The following is a 23,255-nucleotide window of genomic DNA, read 5'->3' on the forward strand; positions in this document are numbered from 1 at the left end:
TGACTGAACAGAAGGAGGGCTACCTAAGTCAGCAATGCTTCAGGTGTGATCCTGCTTGTGACCTGTAGCATCAGCACCCCCTGCAGACTTGTTAGAAAGGCACATTTTTGACCTGCCCTGGTGTACTGAACCAGAACTGTTAGGTGCCTTGAAAAGGTGATATTGATGCATGCTCCAGTTGGGGAATCACCAAGTGGAAGGCCTCTTGCTACAGTGAGTCTGGACCCTGGCAGTGGAGGCCCCCAAGGGGGAGCGGAGTGTGAGCCTGCAGGGGCTCCTTACTCTACATCAGGGCTCCCCAACCCCCAGGGCCACAGACCAGTGGCAGTCTGTGGCCCGTTAGGAACCGGGGCCGCACAGCAGGAGGTGGGCTGCACGCAAGCCAGCCGCAGCTTCATCTGCGCTCCCCATCGCTGGCATTAACCGCCTGAACCATCCCCCACACCCCCGCCCCCAACCCCCATCCGTGGAAAAATTGTCTTCCACGAAACCGGTCCCTGGTGCCAAAAAGGTTGCGGACCGCTGCTCTACAGAGTTCTCCAGCTCCTCCCCGCAATTCTCCCCAAGCCCCCTGACCCTTCCCCAATCTGTTTCTTCCCGGAACCCTTGGGCTTTCCTGGTTCCCCAAGTGGAGTTCCCCCACTGACCTGACTTCAGATCTCCCTTTCCCACCACCACCCCAACCCCTGGCTGGCAGTCCCCTGTTCATGCCAACCCCAAAGTTCTCACAACGCTTGGAGTCCCCGGTCCCCAACCCCCTCCGCCCTGCCTTCAAGCCCGGCAACCCAACCCGTCTCTCCTTCCAGGCCGGCAGGGCCCCGCACCCTCCCCAAACCCGGCGGGTGGCTCAGGCGTCGCCACCGCCGTCGGGCCCCACGAGCAGCAGCGGCTGAGTGTTCTTGCCCTTGTCGTGCCAGCACACGTCGAAGAAGGGGTACACAGGCCCGGGCAGGCGCTCGTGGAAGGCGAAGAGCAGCTCGAGTGCGTCGGGGTCGCTGGCATCGTAGAAGGAGAGGACGCCATCGCAGAAGCTCAGGTAGATCCCGATGCGCGTCGGCCGCCTCTCGGGGGTGCGCAGGGCACGGGGCTCCTTAGCCTCGACGTGAGCCTCCAGGATCTTGCCTTCGCGCAGCCCGAGCAGCCAGAGCCCCTGCGAGGGCACCGCTTGCAGCCGGCCGCGGCGACCAGCCTGGGCCGAGATCACGCCCAGCGCCCAGCGCGGCTTGTCGCCCACCTCCACCTCCCAGTAATGCTCGCCCTCGGAGAGCAGCTGGTGCGCCACTACCGCCACGGCCTTGTCAAACTGGCGTGGGTCCTCTCCGGCCGGCGGCGCCTTCTGCTCCGAGCACTCCACACGGCGGCCCGAGGCACACAGCACCAGGCTTGGGTGGGCCGTGCTCGGGTCAAAGGTCAGCTCCTGCAGCGCTGCCACCGGAGGGAGGAGGGTCAGGCCCTGCGGGTGTGGCTCCCGCGAGCCTTCTGCCCACCCACCTGTGGGCCAGCTTGGTCTCCTCTAATCCTCCCGGCATCTCTGGGAAGTGAGCCCCTCTCTGCTTACTGGTGGGGGCCAAAGACCACACCTCTCAGGGCTTCAGACAGTTCAGCTGTAAAACGAGGCCGTAATTGCCTCCTTCCAGGGTTGTGGGCAGGAGTAAGTTGATACAAGGCATGTCACTCGCTGTCTAAGGCCCCAGAGCAGGAGATGGTAAGGAAGCCCGGTCCTAGGCAAGTCCCTACCTCGCCCCACAGTGTGACCTCAGCCTTGATCCAGTCTCTGGGCCTTAGTCTTCTCTTGGATAAAATGGAGGTCCCTCCATTCCCACAAGTGAGGGCTGCACCAGCCTTGTGTACGTGTCCTGGAGCCTATAACCTGCAGCACCCCAATGTGCTTTAGCTATTGGGGAGAGGAGGCTGAGCCCTTGGGCCTCCCCAGCCACAGGCCAGAGTCAGTGTCTGACCGCAGGATTCCATTGCTGCAGGTCCTCAGCCCCCAGTTAGCAGGGATCATCATCTCCACTGGCCAACAGGGGCAGGGATGGGCCAAGGATCACGCAGGGCTCAAACCCGGGCCCCAGCCTCCCCTGCTGCCGGCAGCAACATCCTTTCAGTAAGCAGTGTCCTCACCATGTCAGTCACCCACCTGAAAACCCCATGCCCTCTCAGATCCCTCTCTGAGCACAGGTTATGAAGGTGCAGGGAAACCCCAAGGGAAAGGGGCAGTGGGCCCTTCTTGGATGACCTCCCCAGTTGGGATTGGGAGGCCTCTCTGCATGTGGCCGGAGCCTCCCATCAACCACACAGTTACAAACGCAAACCCAGAGCAAGACCCTCCCAGTACCTGGCATCAGAGCTCGGAACATCTTCCTCCACACCTGGAATTTGAAGTCATCTGAGATGACGGGCAGCTGGATGTCCAGACGGGCAGGTGGTGGTGACTCTGCCAGGATCTTCTGCAGCCTGGTGGGGGAGGGGGGGGAGGTGTGTGCGAAGGGACTTCCTGGAGGAGGCACGGGGTTGGGGGAGGGCAAGCGGGAGTACCCAGAAGAGAGGAGGATGCGTGCTGCGGTGGAGTTCCAGGGTTCCCCCCACACCAGCCCCACCACATCACATCCTGGCTTAAAACTCCTCTGTTGGTGTTTCAGTTGGGGAAGATGAAAAAGTTGTGGAGATGGATGGCGGTGATGGTTACACAACAACATGAATGTACTTAATGCCACTGAACTTAAAATGTACACTAAAAAAAAAATGGTTAAAATGGGGGAATTCCCTGGTGATCCAGTAGTTAGGATTCTGTGCTTTCACTGCGGATCCCTGGTCAGGAAACTAAGATCTCACAAGCCGCGCCAAAAACAAAAAAAAAGGTTAAAATGGTAAATTTTATGTTATGAATATTTTACTAGAATTTTTTTAAAGCCTTCTGTTAGGATAAGGTCCAGCTCCTCCGCCCTTCACAGTTGGGCCCCTCCTGCCTCACCAGCTTCATCTTCCCTCCCTCTTAGCGGTTTGCACTGCTGTTCCCCCTGCCTGCAATGCTCTTCCACCAACTCTTTAACCTAGCCAACTCCTGTTCACTCCTTCAGCATCCAACTCTACAATGCACACCTCCGGAAAACCTGCCCTGGCCACCCCCTCCCCTCCACAGCAGCACTGAGTGATCCCTGTGTGCTGTGTCCCTGTCTGTCTCCAGGACCAGTCTGGGAGGTCCCCGAGGAGAAGGACGGGTTGGGTTCTTTTCTACATCCACACAAAGTGCAGGGGAATCGCAGTGGACTGAATGCGAGTAGAGGGTGAGCCAGCCAGTGTCCCTGGCAGACAAGGGCAAAGTGGGAAAGGGGGCAGGGCCAGGCTGATCTCACCTGCTGGTCACCAGGCAGTATTTCTGGAAAGAGAGAAAAAGAGAATGGAGCTGAGCAGGCAGTGGGGACACTGGGGACTTCTGAGGGTGGGGTGGACCACAGAAATGCTAAGTGTGGGACCAGGAAGAATCAGAGAAGACAAAAGAAACCCAGAATTCAAGGTCGCCCTTAGCCTTTTACCTCTGTGTGAATTCGAAAAAAGTACCCTCCTGGGACTTCCCTGATGTCCCAGTGGTTAAGAATCTGCCTGCCAATGCAGGGGACACGGGTTCAAGCCCTGGTCCGGGAAGATCCCACATGCCGCGGAGCACCTAAGCCCGTGCGCCACAACCACGAAGCCTGAGCTCTAGAGCCTGCGAGCTACAACTACTGAGCCCACATGCCTAGAGCAACAAGAGAAGCCACCGCAATGAGAAGGCCGCGCACCATAACGAACAGTAGCCCCCGCTCGCCACAAGTAGAGAAAGCAGCAACGAAGACCCAATCCAGCCAAAAATAAAATAAATACAAATAATTTTTTTAATTTAAAAAATGAATAAAGTACCCCCTTCCTCAAGAAACTAATTCCACCTGGTAAAAACATTGTCCTAATAAATATGCAGACCTACAATATCTATGATATGAATGGTGCCCACTTAGATATAGCGTCCTTGTGCAGTGCCCAACTTAAACAACCATAATGGCCATCTTGGGGTGCACCCCTCCTCAGTGTGTGACACTGGCTCTCCCCTGCCCCTCTCTGGACCTCAGGGGTCCCTTCCTGACAATGGAATGAGGTCTCTGAGACCTGAACCCTGGCTGAGGGGCAGAGAGGAAAGCCACCCAGCGCTCACCATGAGGAACTCAGTCTGTGGCTTGTCTGCCACCTCCTCCAGCACCTTCTCCATCTGCCGCAGCTGCTCCAGGTAAGAGTTCAGGCTCCCCAGCTCCCGTCGCAAGGCCACCCCTGCCTCACCCCGTACACGTTCAGCTTCGCGGTCCAAGGAGCCCTCCAGTGCAGCCAGGAACAACCGCATCTTGCCCAGCTGCTCTCCCACGGCCCCCCGGAACTGACGCACTGTCTCCTGTGGGGACAGACAGACAAAAACATTTAGCCGGGAACCCCCAGCCTAGACCCCCAGTCCCCGAGCTCTGCTGTGCGGAGCCCCTCACCTCCACCTCCACCAGCTGATGCTCCAGCACAGCCACACTCTTCTCCTTCCGCATACATGCCTCCTGCAGCTGCAGCTTCTGCTGTGGGAGCTGCGTCTGGGCAGTGAGACATAAAGAAGTGATGTTGCTGCCCACCTCCCCCACTTAACCTGCTCCCTCTGGCTCAGCCTCAGCGCCACCTTCTCTTCCAGCCAGGCTGGCATCTTACCATACACGCTCGCTGGTCTCAAGCCCTTGCCGGTACTGGTTCTGAGGTCTAGAATGCTTCACCCTCCTGTGGTCTGGCTAGGTAAGTCCTCCCTAGCCTTGCCTTCCTTCCCTGATTCCATCCCCTCAGCAGACAGCCCCCCAGCACAGGTCTCTGTGAGGATGATAATCACAAATGTGGTTTGGTCTCCTCCACTGGAGGGGCAGGGGCTTTGCACACAGCAGGTTTCAGTGGTGAGCAGAGGATGTGAAAAGAAGAAATGCAGCCTCCTCCTATTCCTGGCCTTCACCCTATACTTAAAAGCTGAACCTTAGCAAAACGCCCTAATCAGCCTCCCTGCACACCGGTGGGCTCTTGGGGTAGACATTTTAATAAAAATGTCTTCTGCATGAATGAACCAAACATATCTGTGGGTCAGCTCCTACCGTAGGTCTGTCAGTTTGTGATTCCTGAAATGCAGGTGTAGGGGAGTTCCTATACCTCCAGCCAAAGCCACTGTTTGCTGGGAGGTGCACGGCCCTGGAATCAGACCCATGGCCCTGGAATCAGCCATGCCTCCATGGCTTCCAACCTCAGTTTGGTCTTCTGCAGAATGGGAACAGTCATCCCCACCTCACCTCTGGTTGTGACAAATTGGCAGCCTCCTTCCCACCTCCCCCTAAAGGAAGCCGGGAGACCCTCTAAGCACTGTTTGCTGATGAATCCCCACTGGAATTGTACCATGGGCTCCCGTGGCCAGCCACCAGGTCAGTCTCCTGCCCCAGACGTCCTGCAGGACAGGGTGGGCCTGGTGGCTCTCAGCCATCTGAGGTTCATGGGCAGAAGGGCTGAGTCATGGGGACCAAGCACAATGCCACCCTAGAAGCTGGGGGCTGCACAGAGACTTTCGGAACATCCCGCAGTGAGGAGGTGTGGGGAGCAGTGCTCCACGATGTGGCGTGTGGTGAATCTTACCGACAGGCTTGTCTCCTACTCCGAGGTGTGCAGGAGGAGGCAGCACGGCTTCAGGGGGGTGTGAGTGTCCCCCTCACCCGGCAGATCCCATTCAACCATACTTGGGTCTGGCACATGGTCTCTGGACCCAGCCCCTCTTCCTCCCCAAGGACCCAGGTGTTCAGTCCCACCCCAGGCTTCCTGCCCCGCTTCTCCTTCAGGCTCCTTCCAGGGATCCCCATTTCAGACCTAAAGCCAGCCCCTCTCTGCGGCTTAGGGTTGGGCTGGTACAGGCCCTGGCAGACTGTATCCCACCCCACCTGCCCCCTGGAGGCTCCTGGGCTGCCTGCTGCCCTGTCCCATTTCACAGACTCTGTTCTCTCTTCACAGATAAAGATGGATAAGGATGGGAGTTCTGTGGTTATCAGCAGAGGTGAGCCTGGGTAGGGAGGGCTCCTGGGTGGAGGAGGCTCCTGCACTGGGTTAGGGACCACCAGCCAGCACCGAGCTGGACTGTGCTAGGCTGAAGCCGGAGGTACGGTGAACTTGGGCCCCTGGGAGAGAGTGGGGCCTTCGAATACCAGCCTCAGGGCGGGGTCTACCCCCTCTAGGAGTCTGGAGCCAAGGAGAAGTGCATTGCAACGCTGATGTTTGTGGGCAAAGATTACCCACCCCCCCACCCCCCCAAACAGCAGCGCGAGAAGACGCTAGCAGTTTCTGCACCGCGGAGACGGCGACGGAGCACCGCTCCACGCCTCCAGACCCCGCCTCCTCCCGCCCCTGCACCTGTCGTTTATTCTTCCAACGACCCTATAAATGCTTCATGACAGACCTCCTCGGGCCTGTGTATACCTAAAACCCTCCCGTAGCTGCATGCGTGTGATTTGCCATACGTATGACAGCTGAGCCAGCGTGTGCCTGTGTCCCCATTTGCCAATGCCTGGGTGTCTTTGCTGGGCTTCCATGGAGATCGCCAACCTCGGGGCGCACAACTGTGTGTGGGCTCTGGAAGCGTTCGGAACTTCCAGCTCCAATCACAATAACAGCCTGGACTTGGGTCTCGGTGCCAACCTGGGCCTGTGCACAGAGGTGCGTACCCAGGCGTGCCTTGGCCTCCCGGGTCCCCTTGGATTAGGCCACATCTGATGACGGTCAGGCCCGCACAAGCTCTGCTGCTCCAGGGGCGCAGGGGGGGGCCACCGCCCAGCAGCTGTGTGCCCGCCCCGCCCAGCACCACGCCCCGCCCCTCTTACCCGGGCCTGTGCCCAGCAGCAGAGCCTGCGCGCCTGGGCCGCGGGCACCGACTCAGTCCTCGCTCAGCCCCCGGCTCCGCAGACTCCGCCCTATGGCTGAGTCCCCCGCATCTCCGGCGCGCTCCAGCTGGCGCGCCTATCTCGCCGAGGCCGGTCTCCGAGCGCCTCTTCAAGGCTCGGGTCTCCGCCAAACTCCGCCTTGAGCTCATCAGCATCCCCATTCCCTAGCCGCCCCGCCCTGCCCGCGTACCTGGCAACTCCAGGCGCCCCGGGCCCTGAAGCTCAAGAGGCCCGATCGGCCCGGCCCCGACCCGTCCAACAACCCCATCCGCCCCCGCCCCCCACCGGAGGCCGCCCGGCCCCGCACCTTGAGGCGCGCATGGGCTTCGGCGGCGGGCAGCAGGCGGTGGCCGCGATGCGAACCGAGCGAGGCGCACACGCCGCACACGAGCACGCGGTCCTGCTCGCAGTAGATGCTCAGCGGGTCTAGGTGCTCTTCGCAGTGGCCCTGTGGCACCTGCGCCAGCCCCTCCACCAGGCGCGCCAGCTGCAGGTTGATGCTGAGCGCCTGCGGCCGCGTGGGTGCCTGGCAGCTCGGGCAGAGCACCGTGCCGTCCGCGGCCGGCTCCCCTGCCACGCGGCCCAGGCAGGCGCGGCAGAAGCTGTGGCCGCACTCGGCTGTCACGGGCGCGTCGAACAGCTGCAGGCACAGCGGGCAGGACAGCTCCTGGTGCAGGAGGCCGGGTGCAGCCGACATTGCGGGCCTGGGTAAGGAGGTGTCGGTCAGGGAGGCTCAGCGGAGCCACAATCCCGGGCCAGCCCCAGCCCCAGGCCGGGTTGGCAGCCCCGCGCCGGTTTGGCAGCCCCGCAGGGAGGAGCCCCAGCCTATAGAAGCCTCTCATCTCAAACAGGAAGGGACTCTGGTTCCGGCCAAGGGAGGGAAGGGGACTCCCTCTCAGTCCCAAAGGCAGCCTCAACTGCGGTTCTCAGCCCCGGCCCCCCAAATAGCCCCTATCAGGGACCCGGTCTCAATCCCAGTTCCTAAACACGAGGCTGGGTTGCAAACACGGTCTTACCCACTATCCTTCCCCCGACTTAGCCCCAGGCCTCAGCCCCAACCCCAGATTCTCAAGCGCCCCTCCCCCCTCCCCTCCTCTCACCTCTCCAGGGCCCGCAGCCCTCCCCTCCTCCATATCCCCAGGCCGGCAGGACCCGCAGGACTCACAGGTCTGGTTGGAGATCTTGGACAGAAAGAGACTTGCAAGAGGCCCAGTCAAGGTCAGGCCTAACTGTAGGTGGGTCAGATCTGTGTCTGAAGACAGGTGAGAAGGAAGCACCGAGCTCAGACCGAGGACAAGGGACACCACGGGTGATGGGCCCGCATTGAATAGCAGACAGCCCCTCCCAGACTGAGCTCTGGCCCCAGGACTATATTTAGCTGCCCTGCCCATCCCCTTCCATCACTTCTGGAAACCGTTCTAAAAGTGAGGACTGAGCTGTCAGCGGACAAGCATCACATGTCAAGGCCACCTGTCCTGGCCCATCCCACTGCCCTCTCCCCTGCCCAGCCTGGAGCCAGAGCTCAGAGCCAGCAGAGACAGGGCCTCTCATACCACGGAAAAGACAGAAACATGATTGAAGGGAGTCTCCTCTTTCTCCCTCACCCCAGCCTCCGCACTCTCCAGCCTCCCCCGTTCCCTGCCTGTGGCCCCCTCCCCAGCTTGTCACCCACTTATTCCCCAGGGTTAAGGCTCTCCAAAGTCACACCGGCAGTATTATTTCCACATTCGGGAGAATAGAACCTCCCCCAACCCTGAAAGTTTTTATTCCTGCAGGGCTGAGGGGAGAGCCTTTTCCCTGTTGGTGTCTCCAATGCTCAGCACAAGCTATGGGGCAAAGTGGGCCTCCCTAAGTGCTTGGAAAATGAGTGATAGAGGGACAGCTGAATAAATGAATGAACTAGATCCAGAGCCTGCAGCCGAGAGCCTCAAGGCTTATCCTTCAAATCTCAATTTAAAAACCAAAGTCCTAGGGGCTTCCCTGGTGGCGCAGTGGTTGAGAGTCCGCCTGCTGATGCAGGGGACACGGGTTCGTGCCCCGGTCCGGGAAGATCCCACATGCCGCAGAGCGGCTGGGCCTGTGAGCCATGGCCGCTGAGCCTGCGCGTCTGGAGTCTGTGCTCCGCAGCGGGAGAGGCCACAACAGTGAAAGGCCCACATACCGAAAAAAAAACAAAAGACAAAAAACCAAAGTCCTCACACCCTAGTCATCACTCACCTCTCCCTCTGCTCACTCCCGCCTCGGCCTTTGCATTTCTCTCCCCTCTGCCTGGAACACTCTTTCAAACCCCAGTTATTTCGTGGCTGCCTCCCCCTCCTCCCTCAGATCTTTACCCCATGTCACTTTTTCAGTGGGGCTTTTCCTACCTCCCTGATTTTAAATCTCACATCTCCCTTCCCCTTTTTATCTTTCTCCATAACATTTATCACGATCTGACACATGATATATTTTACTTGTTGGTTCCTTGTCTGTCTCCTCCTACCAGAATATAAATTTTGTTCACTGCTCATCTCCAACTTTGAACAAAGTCTGTGGCACACAGCAGGTGCTCAGTAAATACTTAGTGAATGAATAAACACAGAGACTCACTCTGTCCTCTTCTGGCCTCTCAGCCTTTTCCTGGATTTGTTCATTTCTCCCTCAACCACTCTCCATCTCTGTTAGTCTGAGCTTCGACAAGAGCCAGGTCAATTGTCCCATGAGAGTAGCCAGACACCCCGTAGGTGAGAATCAAGGAAGAATTATTTTCCCTGCTTATAAAGGAGAAGGAAGCAGCTGTCCCCCTTCCCTCCTTAAAAGTCTTCTTTTTTTTGGCCACGCCTTGCAACATGAGGAATCTTAGCTCCTGACCAGGAATCGAACCCATGGCCCCTGCAATGGAAGTGTGGAGTCTTAACCACTGGACCACCAGGGAAGCCCCCCTTAAAGATCTTCTTACTCCAACTTTTTGGCAAGTAAACAAATCTCCCCAGGAGTCAGATAGCTCCTAGCACACCTCTGCTTTTATGACTTGTCTCTGAGTTCTGGGGCTCATTCCTTCTTGAACCGTTGAAGTTCTTGCATGTTTCATGCTGGCCCGCTGAGGGAGCTGCTCCAGGCTCCCTGGCACCTTGGGGTCTTAACCTAGGAACTTTGTTCAGGCTGTAATGATTTGGGCCTCTCAGGAAGAGATAAGTGAGGTTTTATCATTCTTTTGGATTAGAGCAATTAATCCTGGTTATATGAAGGATTCTGGTTATATGAAGTGTCTCAGGAAGATAGGGCTTTTTACCAGAACCCTGAGAAATCCAGAGAAGTTCCACTTCCCCAAACAGGAGGCAGGTGGGGATGAGAGCACATCTGGAGCTGGTCTCTGAAACCACTAGCCACTTCATTTTAGTTCAAAAAGTCAACATCCTGAATATAGATCTCACCTGGAGTTTCTACCCCTACCAGCCTAGGGCTGAAGGTTTTGGTCACTAGGAGTGGGTGCCCAGGAAAGGGAGGTGATACTCAACTCAATCCTTTTCTGTAGATGGGCCAGATCTGACCTCTGACCCATGAAAGGGACATAGATCAACTACAGCAGGGTGGGGGACAATAAGGGGCCCAAAACCACGTCCAGGGGAGGAGGAGGTGAGGACTAGTATTGCTGAGGCCCAGAACTCAGAGGGGGCAGATTTCAGCTTGTCCTAAGGGAGAGCTTCCCAACGGCTGGAGTGATAAGTGCCATGGGAGGTGAGAACTCCTTGTATTAGATAAATGCAAAGAGAAGCCAGAAATCCCCCGATCAGGGCCCCTGCAGATGCAGGATCTGAATGCTGGTGTCACAAACTCATGCTGGGTGTCCCCAGAAAGATCACCTACCCTTTTGGGCTGCAGCGTCTTCAGCTACAACATAAGGATAAGTAGGATAATAATACCATCCCTGTAGGGTTGTTATGAGGATGAAACTAGATAATATACTAAATAAACAGCAAGGACAGCATGCTGGCACCCAAGGACTTCGGAAGCAGTGACTGCCACCACTAGGCTCAGATCTTGACTGCTCTTTCCTCATCGTGTGACCTTGATCAACCTGATTTTCTCATCTGGAAAATGGGGATCATGTCAGGATTATTATCGAGACTATTGGATCATTAGGAAGATTCAACAAGCTAATTCATAGAAAGCTTTTAGAACAATGCCAGGCCCGTAGAAAATGTTCAATAAATGTTGATATTGATATTATTACAATTATTACTACTAATTGTTCCAACGAACCTTCCCTACAGCCCCATAAGGTCAATAACATCATCCCCACTTCACAGGTTCGGAAACTGAAGAATGTTAAGAAACTTTAACAATGACAAAAGCACCTACTCTGTGCCAGGCCTGTTCCAAGCACTTCACACTTCTCAATCCAGTTATAGCCTCATAACCTCATTTATAACCTCATAACAACCCCATCATTTTCCCTATCTTAACAGGAAGTCATGAGGCATAAAGAGATTAAATGACTTGCCCAATGTCCTGGAAGTCTATGGTCTTCTGACCCCAGGAGGTGCAATCTGGCTCCAGCAATCAGTTACTCTTGTTGGGGGGTAGAGGTGTCGGATCACACCCAGGAAGCATCTTACCACCAACAACTGGTCTGGCCTAGTCCAGGGGGCAAGAAGGTGGGCCCGAGGGGAGACCCGGAGGTTTTTTCCTGCCAGGAGTCAAAGCTCAGAACTCGGAGTACTTCCCCCAGAAAAGGGGGGCCCAGGGAGAAGGGATTACCACAGCTTCCCAGAGAGTTGCCCAGGGCTCCTATTCCCCACCTCTGCAGGGGGAAACCTCCCTGCAGTCTCCAACAACGAGCTGGCTCTGAGTCTACCTCCCTAGGGTACCCTAGAGAAGCCACTGTCCTTCTCAGAGCATTCATTTCCTATGCGCTGGCGAGTGCAGACCCCGGAAGAGGGCTGTGACCACCCTGAGTCACACAGCTAAGAGGTAGAGGGTCTGGGAATCAAACCTGAGTGGGTCTGATACCCCTCATCTCCTGTTTTTCCCACTATTCCACAGTCTTCTGAATGTGCTTTGTAAGTTTCTTGAGCATTCTGCTAAGAGGAGGAAGTTAACCGTTATCATTCCTAGTATTGCAACATCTGCCCTCCTAAGGGAGTATTCCGACAGTCTGGAGGAGGCATACATTTCCATGTACATTATCTCTCCAAGCAATTTGTCAATTTCTGAAGCCAGAGAGTGGGACTTTGAGGACGTAGGTTGGAATTTGGGCCCAGGAGTCAGGTGGCTCCGTCTGTATTTCCTCATGTACTACCAGTGCAGTCTTCCAGAGGAATTTTTGAAAACTTCAGTTTCTTCCTCTGTGAGGTAGGATAGACACACTTACCTCATGGGGTTGTTGGGAGAATTAAGTGAGATTATGCATGTTAAGTGCTTAACACAGTGCCTGGAACAGTAAATTTGAAAAAGGGAAGCTGTCATTACTATTATTAGTCTCCCACATCACTTATCATGAGGTTGGGCATCTAGTAGGTTCTTAGGACATCTTTTTTCTAATTTGTAAATTTTTATTTTTTATTGAAGTGTAGTTGATTTACAATGTTTCAGGTGTACAGCAAAGCGATTCAGTTATACATGTGTGTGTGTGTATATATATTCTTTTTCCAATTCTTTTCCATTATAGGTATTACAAGATATTGAATATAGTTCCCTGTGCTATACAGTAGGTCCTTGTTTATCTATTTTATATATAGTTAATACATCTTTTTAGAATCAAATAGATTTTCCTTCTGAGTTGAGAGTCTACAGTGGGCTCAATAGAGCATGTCCACCTGACAAGGTGTCACTTGTGCTCTCTGACCTCCAGCCTGAAATCACTGCAGGAGTGAGGCTTCCACTGCTAGTAGAGGATGCTCCTGCACTTCCAGCCCCTTGTCCCTTGGCTCCCTGTGACATCACACCAAAGTGCTAGCGTGTGCTCTGAGGCATGTCAGGCGAAAAATCACAGCCGGATCTTCTGTGTCTCCGTATGAATGTGTGTGAGCAGGAATGAGACTGAGTCAGGTGCCAGGGGCCAAGCTGGGTCCAAGAGGAAGGGCCCTGGGTGGTGATAAGCAGGAACAAGGGAAGGGGCACTGTGGAAGCCAGGTGTGAGGAGGAGACCTCCTAGTCATGACACACACTCCCCAGTGTGCAATTTCCTGCAGCCCCAAAAGTTCCATTGAGATGTGTTACGTTGGTTTTACGTAAAGCCAAGGCCACCCCATCCAAACAAGAATTCAAGAGATGCAGTCAAATGGCCATATGTACGGCCAAGGGGATCCCTGCTCTTTTGGGGAGGTGCGGTTTGAATCAGGCAATCGCTTTTTAAATTCCATGGATCAAACACCCACAGCTTCTAAGATTCCAACAAACGTGAAAAGAGCAGGTTTCTATGATTCTAGATTCTAGGATTCTTTTGTCATTTCATGAAAGCTTATCAAGGCTGGATCTGTGCCAAGCCCTGTGCTGGGTGCTGTGGACCTGAAAGGGTCCTCAGTCTGGTGAGGAAAGCAGAGTGACCAGACACACTGTGTGGTAAACACTGTGAGAAAGGCATCATAGGGGCATCCAGCCGACATGGCCAAGGAATAATTCATTTTGCACAGAGGACAGTAAAGCCAACTGGGAGGAGTAGACAGCAGCCAGACTCAGAAGCTAACCAGACAACCTGCATGATCCCTCAGCTATATGACCTTGGGCAAGTCCTTCAACCTCTCTGAGCCTCAATCTTCTCACTTGTACAACAGGGCTACTATTCCCTATCCCAAAGGGACTGTTGTAAGGGTTAGAAATAACGCATGTGAAGGATCACAGCCTACATATAGGGGCTCAGTTTTTCTATTTCTTAGAAAAAGTGACTCCTGATGCATGTTGGAGGACAGGCAGGAACTCATCAAGCAGACCAGGAGGGAAGAGAGGCCAAGTAGAGAGCAGGTGCTGCACGTGCAGAGGTCCAGAGGCCCACAGGGTAGAAGGTGCTGCCGAGGAAGCTGGCAAGGGACTTAAAGGCCAAGCCAAGGAGCTTAGACTTGATTCTGGGGGCACTGAGGGGTCATAGGAGGTTTTCAAGCAGGGGAGGGACAGCATCAATGTGTGGGCTAGGAAGATGTAGCCTTCTGGCCACAGTGCACAAAATGACATGGAGAATCTGCAAGGACGAAGACCAGTGAAGAGGCACAATAATAAACAGCCATGAGCCAGGGAACACTAGCCGCTGGGCCACAAGTGCCACCCATGGTAAGGATGTTGGCACACAGTACTACCCAGCCTGTGTGGGGCAACACGCACACGGATGGGGAGCAGGGCCCTGCTACTCTGCTGGAAGCTTTTGGAACACATGTTGCAGGTAACACAGCCTCAGTCATTCCTTCATTCAGCAAATCTTCACTGAGTACCTACTATGTCCCAGGCACTCTTGATGCTGGAGATTCAGCAATGAACCAGACAAGGTCCCTGCCCTCATAGAGCTCATGTTTTAGTGGGGAGGTGGGTGCCTAAACATACTCAGTTACAATTTAGTCACAATTGCTGTAAGAGCTACAAATCAGTAGCAAGTGTTTTGAACTGGAGGGATTCTAAACCTGGTCTCCCAGAGGAAGTAGCATTTAACTTAAGACCTAAAGTCTTGAGAGTTTGTCAGGCAAAGAGTGAGGGAAGAGAGCTCCAGGCTGAGGGAACAGCATGTGCAAAGGCTTGGAGAAGCAAAGGAGCCTGGCACATTTGAAGAACTGAGAGGCCAGTGTGGTTGGAACTCAGAGATGGAGTGTGGTCAGGGTGTGGTGCAAGACAAGGCTGGCGAGGTGCACAGGGGCAGACCAGCAGGGCCTTCCCAGCCATGTTAAGGGCAAATTAAGGATTCTGGGCACAGCTTAGCCTCCAAAGCCAACCCACGCCATCCCACTCCAACCTACACCAACCCAAGACACCTTTCATCTGCTCTTCTGGGTCAAGCCCCCTGACCCCAGAATAGCTCTCTTCCCATGACCTTCCCTCCAGTCAAGAATTTTCTCAACCATTCCAAGTGTCTCTTGTCATCACTTCCCAAGAAATTCAGTTCCTGGGGGACCAAATCCTGGCTCTCCCAGGAAGCATTTGGCAAGGTTTCAGGCACCATCAGGTAGCCCATGTTATGCTGGAATATTTACTAAGTGAATGAGTGTTATTATCCCCATTTCATGGATAAGGAAACTGAGGCTTGGAGAGAGAAAGCACACACAGTAATCTCTACCCGTGGAATTCGGGGAGCTACGTGGCTGCTAGGATTCTATGATTCTGACCCTATGACAGGGAGAGAGGATGCCAAGGTTTAAGGAAACATGGAGATTTCAGGGTTCCAAAATTCCACGATTCTAAGCCTTAGCGCTCCAATAAACCAGGTTCCTGATCTGTGCTACCTAGTCCAAGCCTGGAGAGGCAGGCACCACCCACGAGCCCCTTTCCACCGGGTCTCCTGGGTCCCACCTCTTAGACCAGCCAAAGGATGCAATCTGGGCGCCCCCCGGTGGCCAGGAGAGAAAGGGAAGGAACGCGGTAGTCAGGAGCCTAACACCCAAGGGCAAAGCTCTGAGGCAGGGACAGGAGTGAAGGCGGAGAGTTCCAGGCCCCGCCCCAGAGCAGACTTCCTGCTTGGCAGACTGCCTGAGCGAGCTGAAGCGGCGGCTGCGGCAGGGGACCCCAGGAGCCATGGGGTGCACGCGTGATGCCATCCTGGATGCGCTGGAAAACCTGACCACTGACGAGTTCAAGAAGTTCAAGATGAAGCTGCTTTCAGTGCCGCTGCGCGAAGGCTACGGACGCATCCCACGGGGGACGCTGCTGCCCATGGATGCTGTGGACCTCACCGACAAGCTCGTCAGCTACTATCTGGAGGCGTACAGTGCCGAGCTCACGGTACTCGTGCTGTGCAACATCGGCATGCAGGAGGTGGCGGAGCAGCTGAAGGAGACCTTGCGCGAGGGTGAGTGCGCCCCCTCCACACAGGTCCAGACCAGTATCCCCTCTACACCCTCCTCCCAACCCAAAAGTTCGCCTCTCTCGGAGCTTCCGCTTCCCGTTTCTCCTACCCTTTAATAAAATCCTCCTGCTGGGATGGCTTCCCGCGCTTGGTACTGACCTTGGCTTCCGGACCAAGAGACCCCCGAACCCAGAAACACTTGGGAGACACCACTTAACATTTTCTTACAGGCCCCGGAACCACGCCAGCCGGGATCAAGGCCCCTCCCCAGACAGCAGCCAAGCCAGGTAAAGCCTTCAACGCCCAACCTCACCTACCTGGGCACCTCACCAGCCCCGCCCCACCGTACCCCTGCACAGCCTATCTCTTGTCCCAAGGCCAAGAGCACCTAAAGAGCACAAAGCTAGGCCAACCCTTCCCACCCACCTACTCACACACCTCCTGGGGCTGAGCCTGGCTGGGAGGAAAAAGGGAGACAAAGTTAAACTCATCCCACTATAGGTAGAGTCCTGGTGGCATGCCCACCTTGAACCCCACCGCTTAGGGTTGCATTCAGGGCAATTTCTAAAGAAAGCCTAGTGTTCAAGAGGGACAGGCTCCAGCACCCACCCTGGTCCCAGCTCATCCCCTCTCCTCCCTCCCGCCCCAGCACTGCACTTTGTGGAGCAGCATCGGGCAGCCCTCATTGCGCGGGTCACAGACGTGGATGGGGTGCTGGATGCCCTGTACGGGAAGGTCCTGACAGAGGACCAGTACCAGGCAGTGCGGGCGGAGCGCACCAATCCTACCAAGATGAGGAAGCTCTTCAGCTTTGCTCCAGCCTGGAACCTGACCTGCAAGGATCTGCTCCTCCAGGCCCTGAGGGACACCCAGCCCTACCTGGTGGTCGACCTGGAGCAGAGCTGAGGCATCTTCCCCAGCAGCGGTCCCACAGACAACCCCTGGCAGTTCCAGCCATCTTACCTGGAGTCTGTGATTTTTTTAATATACATATGAAAATCCAGCTTGTACTTGGTGTGTCTTCCTACTTCCAGCCTGGAAGCTCATGCGGAGCTGAGCTACATATCCAAGTGCCGCAGTGGCTCAGATGACGCTCTAGCCTCCACCTGTTCCTGGGGCAGCAGACTCCCCAAACACTTCATCCTTCCTGCCTCAGTCACCAAGGAATGGTCCCTCACTCATCATTTGGTGGCTCCCTTAATGCCACCCCACAGGGTCTGCCCTTGAGACCTGTGAACACAAGTTAGTCTTGTGGCCAAGGTCTAAAAATTAAAATAGAAATATGTACAAAGGGCCTGGAACTGTGGGGGGCCAGACTTGACATGCATTTAGAAAGACTCGTCTGCCAAGCTTCTCTTTCGCTTTTTCATAGGAAAACAAATTGCAAAATGAGAGCAATTTTCAGGGGAAGTGACAAGAGTACCATCTAAGCAGGAAACAGCACAAGCCACCGAGTGTCCCTAGGGCTCCTTCTGGCACAGACACCAGCAGGCGTCACTCCCTCTGCTCCCTCCCACCCGCTCCAAGAGGTTATAGGTTACACCCTGCCCAGAAAACATGCCAACCACAAAAGCAACTTCAGGAAATGAGTTCTAGTAGCTGTTCCCTCTCTTGATGAAATTGTGCCCACAAAAGAAAATAGGAGTATTTATTTCCACAAAACAGCACTTAGGGAGCCTTTCCAGAGGCAGTTAGGGAACCAGATTCTAGGACCACATCCTGAGTACACTTGGCACCCAAATTCTTTCTGGCCTGCAGGGAGTAGATGCAAAGCAACAGGCAGGCCCCAAGGAGGCCAGATATCCTATCCTTAGGAGTCAGATCATCAGACTCGGCGATCCAGATACGAGGGTACAAAGTGTGCTGTTCACAACGATAGACCAGCACAGAATGGAAAAGCTGTATGAAGGCTTCACTTGGAACACCCTCCCTAGACACAAGAATTGACAGATGCAGTGTTTATCCCCCTCCCCCCACCCCACACAGTCTAACACTTCCCTGTTCTGATGACCAGATCACCAGAGCAACAGGAGAAAACAAGTTGTTCACTGCAGGAGGAAGCTACCAAAAAGCTAAGCTAATGACCACTGTCAAGGCTACAGTGACATGGGACTGCTCCTAATGCCATTTAGGACTCCAGGAGGAAAGCTGAGCCTCCCCAAAAGTGGGAATCAGCCCAAATACTCAGGATCCCGTGGGCTCATCTTCTTTGGCCAAATACCCCATAAAATAAGTGATGCTCCCCATTCTACCCTCAGCCCTTTTCTACCAAGACTTATTAAATCTTATAAACCAAGCCTCATTCAATCCCCGAGATGTGTTTGCTCACTTATGTTCTGAAGGACCTTGCCATTTCCCAAACTGAAGTTGTCTTCCTTTTACTATCCCTGTATCTCGACATATGGCAACAGCAGCAGCCTAACCAGAAAACAAGAAACACCAGCATGTTCCATAAAGTTTAGTCAGTCTTCCAACTTACATCCAAACACCTTCCTTTTCAACTTCACTGCCCCCATCTGGCGTATGCCTTCATGTCTTACCACAACAGGCCTCCTGATCTCCCTGCTTCTCGTCAACCACCTTAAAGGGCCTGAGTACTGAAAACTGATGATGGAAAAGGACTCCCTTCTAACACTAGCACACCTAAGCCCCGCTTCCAACCCGACCCTGAATAACCCCATCCAACCTCTCCTACCTTCCTCTTCACATACCACCAGATCTCAACACTACTTATACACCCTGCCCTACCGCACGCTGATCCCGACTCTGGATACCTTGAAACCCACCTGTCCTAGCATGCCCAGAGAGGGCCTTCCTCTGGGCTCCAGTGGCATTTTCACCTAGGTTCCCTGTGGTAGAGCAAACCATATTGTCACATCTACTTTCACACAGGACTCTCCCATTAGATCCCCACAAAAAGACATCTTTTCAACCTCTGTACAGTGCCTTGCATGTGAAAAATAACATCAGTTACTGTGTATGTCTACTGTCTTAACAGAGGATTTTTTTTTACACTTCATAGGAACCTAATGCTTCTCATGATATGGAGCCATAACACTTCCTTGCACAGCAGATGCTCAAACAGAGCAGCTACAAAAACTAGTGCAAGCCTGAGGCAAAAGACAGTTCTAAGAAACAGCTCCCCGAAGTTGAAAGACTTCTTGGGGGTTTTCTTTTTCCTTTTTATTTGGTGGGGGAGGCGGGGAGAAGGGTGAGGCTCAGAGTTCTACCAGCCACAGCATACTGGTTAAGGACACACTTCTGCAGCCAAAGGACAGATTCAAATCCCTGCTCTACCTCACTCACCAGTTATGAGACTTAAGGCCAGTTTGTACCTCAGCACCCCATCTATAAAGTAGGGGTAAGAGGACACAGCTCATCACCTAAAATCAACTGGCTCACAGTGAGCACACATTGGTGTCAACAGGGATCTCCACGATGTTTCTGTTCCTAGCCGCTCAATGGCTTAGGCTCCTCAGTCTGAAACAACATTTTCTGCTCAAACCTCTAAGCATCACAAGACTGAAAAAAAACAAAACAAGCAGATCAACAGGTAATGTCCACTGGGCCTGTGCTAATAAGAACAAAAACCCACATCCAGGACCCAGCCTTCCACGAGTGACCTTTTTCTTAGCTCCTGGCTTAAACTGTCTACATGAACAGTTTTGTACAAAACTGAGTTCCCCTTTCCAGACATGACGGGGGGAATTAGCAGAAAAGGAGTCTCTGCAGAACTTCAGAGCATCGCCAGAGGTGGCAGCACCCCACCAGGACCTATACACACTGAGTTAGAACCGACGTGCTAACCACATTGCCAAGCAATTCAGGTACGTATTCAACTTACACACTGCTATAGAGAGAATGTGGCTCTGCCACCTCAGTCAGCCTGTGACAGGTTTGCAGAAGCTTTCTCACAGAGGGATCTGCCTTTTCACTCAGGGAAAGAGTATACAGGATGGGCCCGCTTCCCCTCAAATTCTGGTTTAAGAGGGGAGGGAAAAAAAAAAAAAAAACAGCCATCAAGCTAAATCTGACAGGTTCTTACCTCAAGCAGGCTGCAGTGAGGCCCTAAGGATCCTGCACAGAACAGCTACAAGGAATCAGTGCAATTGTGCAACACTGCCACCCTGAGGTGCGCATGCAGAATGCTACCTGGAAAGCCTGGTTCCTGCTTCCCTTCAGTTTCTTCTTCCCATACCCACCCCACCCTCCTTGGCATTCTCTACCGGGAATGGCCTAAAGGTCAGTTCCCCACTACACACAAGGAATCCCCTATCTTCGACCGCGTAGTCCAAGCTCCCTTCCTGTCTCCAATCCCCACACTGGTGGCTCTCAATTATCCTTCATGTTAAAGGAGCCCTTCATGCTAGCACTACAACCCCAAGACAATCCAAAGAGCTGAGAGAGCACAATCCATCCACAGAGCACTATTTCCAGACCCAAACTCCTCTGACATACTTCTGTTCCTCCCTCAAAAATATTTAGGAATTTTAGGGCTTCCCTGGTGGCGCAGTGGTTGTGAGTCCGCCTGCCGATGCAGGGGACACGGGTTCATGCCCCGGTCCGGGAGGATCCCACATGCCGCAGAGCGGCTGGGCCCGTGAGCCGTGGCCGCTGAGCCTGCGCGTCCGGAGCCTGTGCTCCGCAACGGGAGAGACCACAACAGTGAGAGGCCCGCGTACCGCAAAAAAAAAAAAAAAACAAAAAAAAAAATTTAGGAATTTTAAATTCAATGGTCTCTTAAAGCTCTAACTGCTAACATCATAGGATTGAGGGCCAAACAATTTCTACAAGCCCAAAAGTCAAACCTGCTGGCAAGATCCACTTGACACTACTTCCTCGTTTCTTAATACCCCCAGCACCAGGAAGATTACCGTCTGCATGGGAAGCTGAACAAGATAATTTTTGTGGAAACCTAACTCTGAATTATTTCAAAATAAAAGTTAAAGATGAAAGGAAAGAGACTAAGTATTGAGGGCCCAAAGGCAGAAAAGGGAGTCTGAGTTCTGAAAGGACTGGAGAGGAATGGCTGCAGATGGGACCTCACACTGAGCTGAGCCTCTCACAGACTAGTAGAGGGAGTGAGACCTGGTTACAAAACCCCTGGTGGAAGACTGACAGGACACTGGAAGTGGGAAGCAACATGCCTAAATAAAGATGTTAATGTGTTGAGTCTCACAGGAGCTGGACCCAGCAATGACTTAACCTCAGCCCTATATCCAAGTTACTGAAATCCAGCATGTGATGGGGAAAAGGTGAAAAGCCTGAGAACTAAATCAGTGGAAGCAAACAGACCCGCAGCACACTTCTCCCCACCACAACCTACCCTCCTCACTTCTCCCTAGTCAGCCTGTCCCAATTCAAAAAGCCAGGCGCCTAAGTGCTTCCAGACTGCAGGCCATTTTCCATAATTCAGTAATAATGTATTCTTTAGATCTCTAAGGACTAGCCTAAGGTCCTCATCAGAGAAATATGACTGGCTATTACTGGCCTAGTGCTTACAAGGGAATGCAGCCAAGAGCAGAGGGCCCAAAGTCCAACCCCCTTGAGGTCTCACTCCTATTTTCTCGCCAATGGATAAGCTGGCACCAGAACCAACAACATTCCCTCTGTTGCTAGTTCTGTCGTCATCCATTCGTTTCTCCTGGAAAAGGACTCCAAACTGGATCTACCCACTAGACACTTGAGACTCTATTTTCTTTTACTTAAGAGCAAAGCCAATCATTGTAGCCCTTTAAAGGACAAGAACTAAATACTAACAGTCCCAGTCAGTAACTGGGTCTCACCCAGAGCTTCAACCTCCTTCACCGCTAGCAGTAGGGATGAAGGAACCACAACCAAACCCTAACACCAGAACCCTACCAGGTGAAGCACACATAATAAACTTCTCAGAGACGGATAGTACCACTCAAACCAAGCATCACTGTTAAGAAAGCAGAGGCAGCTGAACACACCAGGGAGAGAAACGATGCCATATCCTCGGCTCTAATTCTGAGGGTTTCTCAAGCGTACCAAGTTCAGTAAGCCAAAGGAAAGCACTGCCTGGGGCAGCTCAGCCATTCTCCACCTACTCTTGGTAGAGCACCTCCACACAGTAGGGAGGATAAAGCAGCTATTCCTTTTGACAAAGCCACAGCTTCCGTCTCAAGTTACCAGAGATTGGAAGACGAAACAACTCCTAAGAAGAGAACACTTACAGCATACTTGACAATTTTAAACCAAGAGAAAAAGCACTTCCCACAGGGGTCCCAGGCACTCTACGAGCTGTGCTTCTGACAGCAAAGAAGCCTGTTGCTGTTGGCTATAATTTTCAGTTCTGTATAACTAAAATTCAACTGCTTGGCAGGGATGGGCAAAGTTTTCTAAACTCAGTTTGAGCTGGAAAAAAGGCGGGGGGGGAGATTTTTGGGGTCAGGAAAGGCATGTTAAGGTTGACAGGCACTAGAGTCTGAGGTTTCAACTCATCGGCCCCAACCTTTGCCTTTCTCAAAATTACCAATGACCTCAGCCCTCTTGGGTATAGGCAGAATGTAAACATGACCCAGCTAGACCACTGTCTCCCTAAAGACACCTACCAAAGCCCCACCTTCAGGAAAACTAATGGGGGGGGTCACCCTGAAAGATAAAGAACTGCCTCTACCTTACTTTCCCAGCTAACCTTCCCCCCTTTACCATCTCCTCTCCTTCCCAAGTCTCTTTCCCTAAAATTCAGCATCCTCTTAAGGCCTAGGCAAACAACGTTTGGGATAGGAGTCTGTCCCCTTCAGAACAATGATTTCAGAACGAAATGCCAAGAAATGAAAATGAAGTGATCAGACAGGGACTCCATCCTGGGGTCGACCATTTCCTGAGAAACGAGAGCCACATCACCCATGCACTGGGCGTGAACTGAGCAAGGCCACGGAACACCTGCCATTAAGTAGGTGCTCAGTTACTCTCCTTCCTTCAAAACACCCAACTGGCTAGTAACTATGTGCTCCAATCATGATCAAGCTTGAATACCACCCCCAAAGCAACCTAATTTGTTTGAACCCCACTCAGAAAAGTGCCAGAAGAGCCAAGAGGCCTTAAAAAAAGAACAGAACTACTATAATAAACTCACTAAAACCAGCATGTGAATAAACATGGTAAAAGAAAAACTTCCAAATGGTTGGACAATTCTGGGCCAACACACCACATGTTTCTCATTTACCACTTTCATTCATCTAGTTTTTACCATAACAGAAAAGTTTAATCTCTACTTTCAAGGATACACTTGACCTTTTCTCCCTGAAACAAGTATCAAACACTTTATTCCAGTTCCTGCTAAGCAGGAACAAACAAACTATTCC

The 23,255-nt window shown here is 53.1% G+C and overlaps 2 protein-coding genes across 2 annotated transcripts; one reads left to right on the plus strand and one right to left on the minus strand.

The window, feature by feature from the left end:
- Positions 1–466: 466 nt before the first annotated feature.
- On the minus strand, positions 467–23,237 carry TRIM72 (tripartite motif containing 72). The gene is made up of 7 exons (XM_089895863.1): positions 8,128–23,237; positions 7,270–7,666; positions 4,509–4,604; positions 4,190–4,420; positions 3,357–3,379; positions 2,339–2,457; positions 467–1,425 (listed from the first exon to the last, which is right to left on the minus strand). Exons 2-7 carry the CDS (start codon positions 7,657–7,659, stop codon positions 848–850), a joined length of 1,437 nt encoding a protein of 478 aa, XP_089751989.1. The 5' UTR covers positions 7,660–7,666; positions 8,128–23,237; the 3' UTR covers positions 467–847.
- Positions 15,617–16,927, plus strand: PYCARD (PYD and CARD domain containing). The gene is made up of 3 exons (XM_022588216.3): positions 15,617–15,927; positions 16,155–16,211; positions 16,574–16,927. The coding sequence occupies exons 1-3, from the start codon at positions 15,654–15,656 to the stop codon at positions 16,828–16,830; spliced, it is 588 nt and encodes a 195-aa protein (XP_022443924.1). The 5' UTR covers positions 15,617–15,653; the 3' UTR covers positions 16,831–16,927.
- Positions 23,238–23,255: the final 18 nt, after the last annotated feature.

The sequence above is a fragment of the Delphinapterus leucas genome, chromosome 15 (assembly GCF_059928025.1).
Source record: "Delphinapterus leucas isolate spDelLeu-1000000601 "Yukka" chromosome 15, BTC_Dleu_Yukka2, whole genome shotgun sequence".
Classification (NCBI taxonomy): domain Eukaryota; kingdom Metazoa; phylum Chordata; class Mammalia; order Artiodactyla; family Monodontidae; genus Delphinapterus; species Delphinapterus leucas.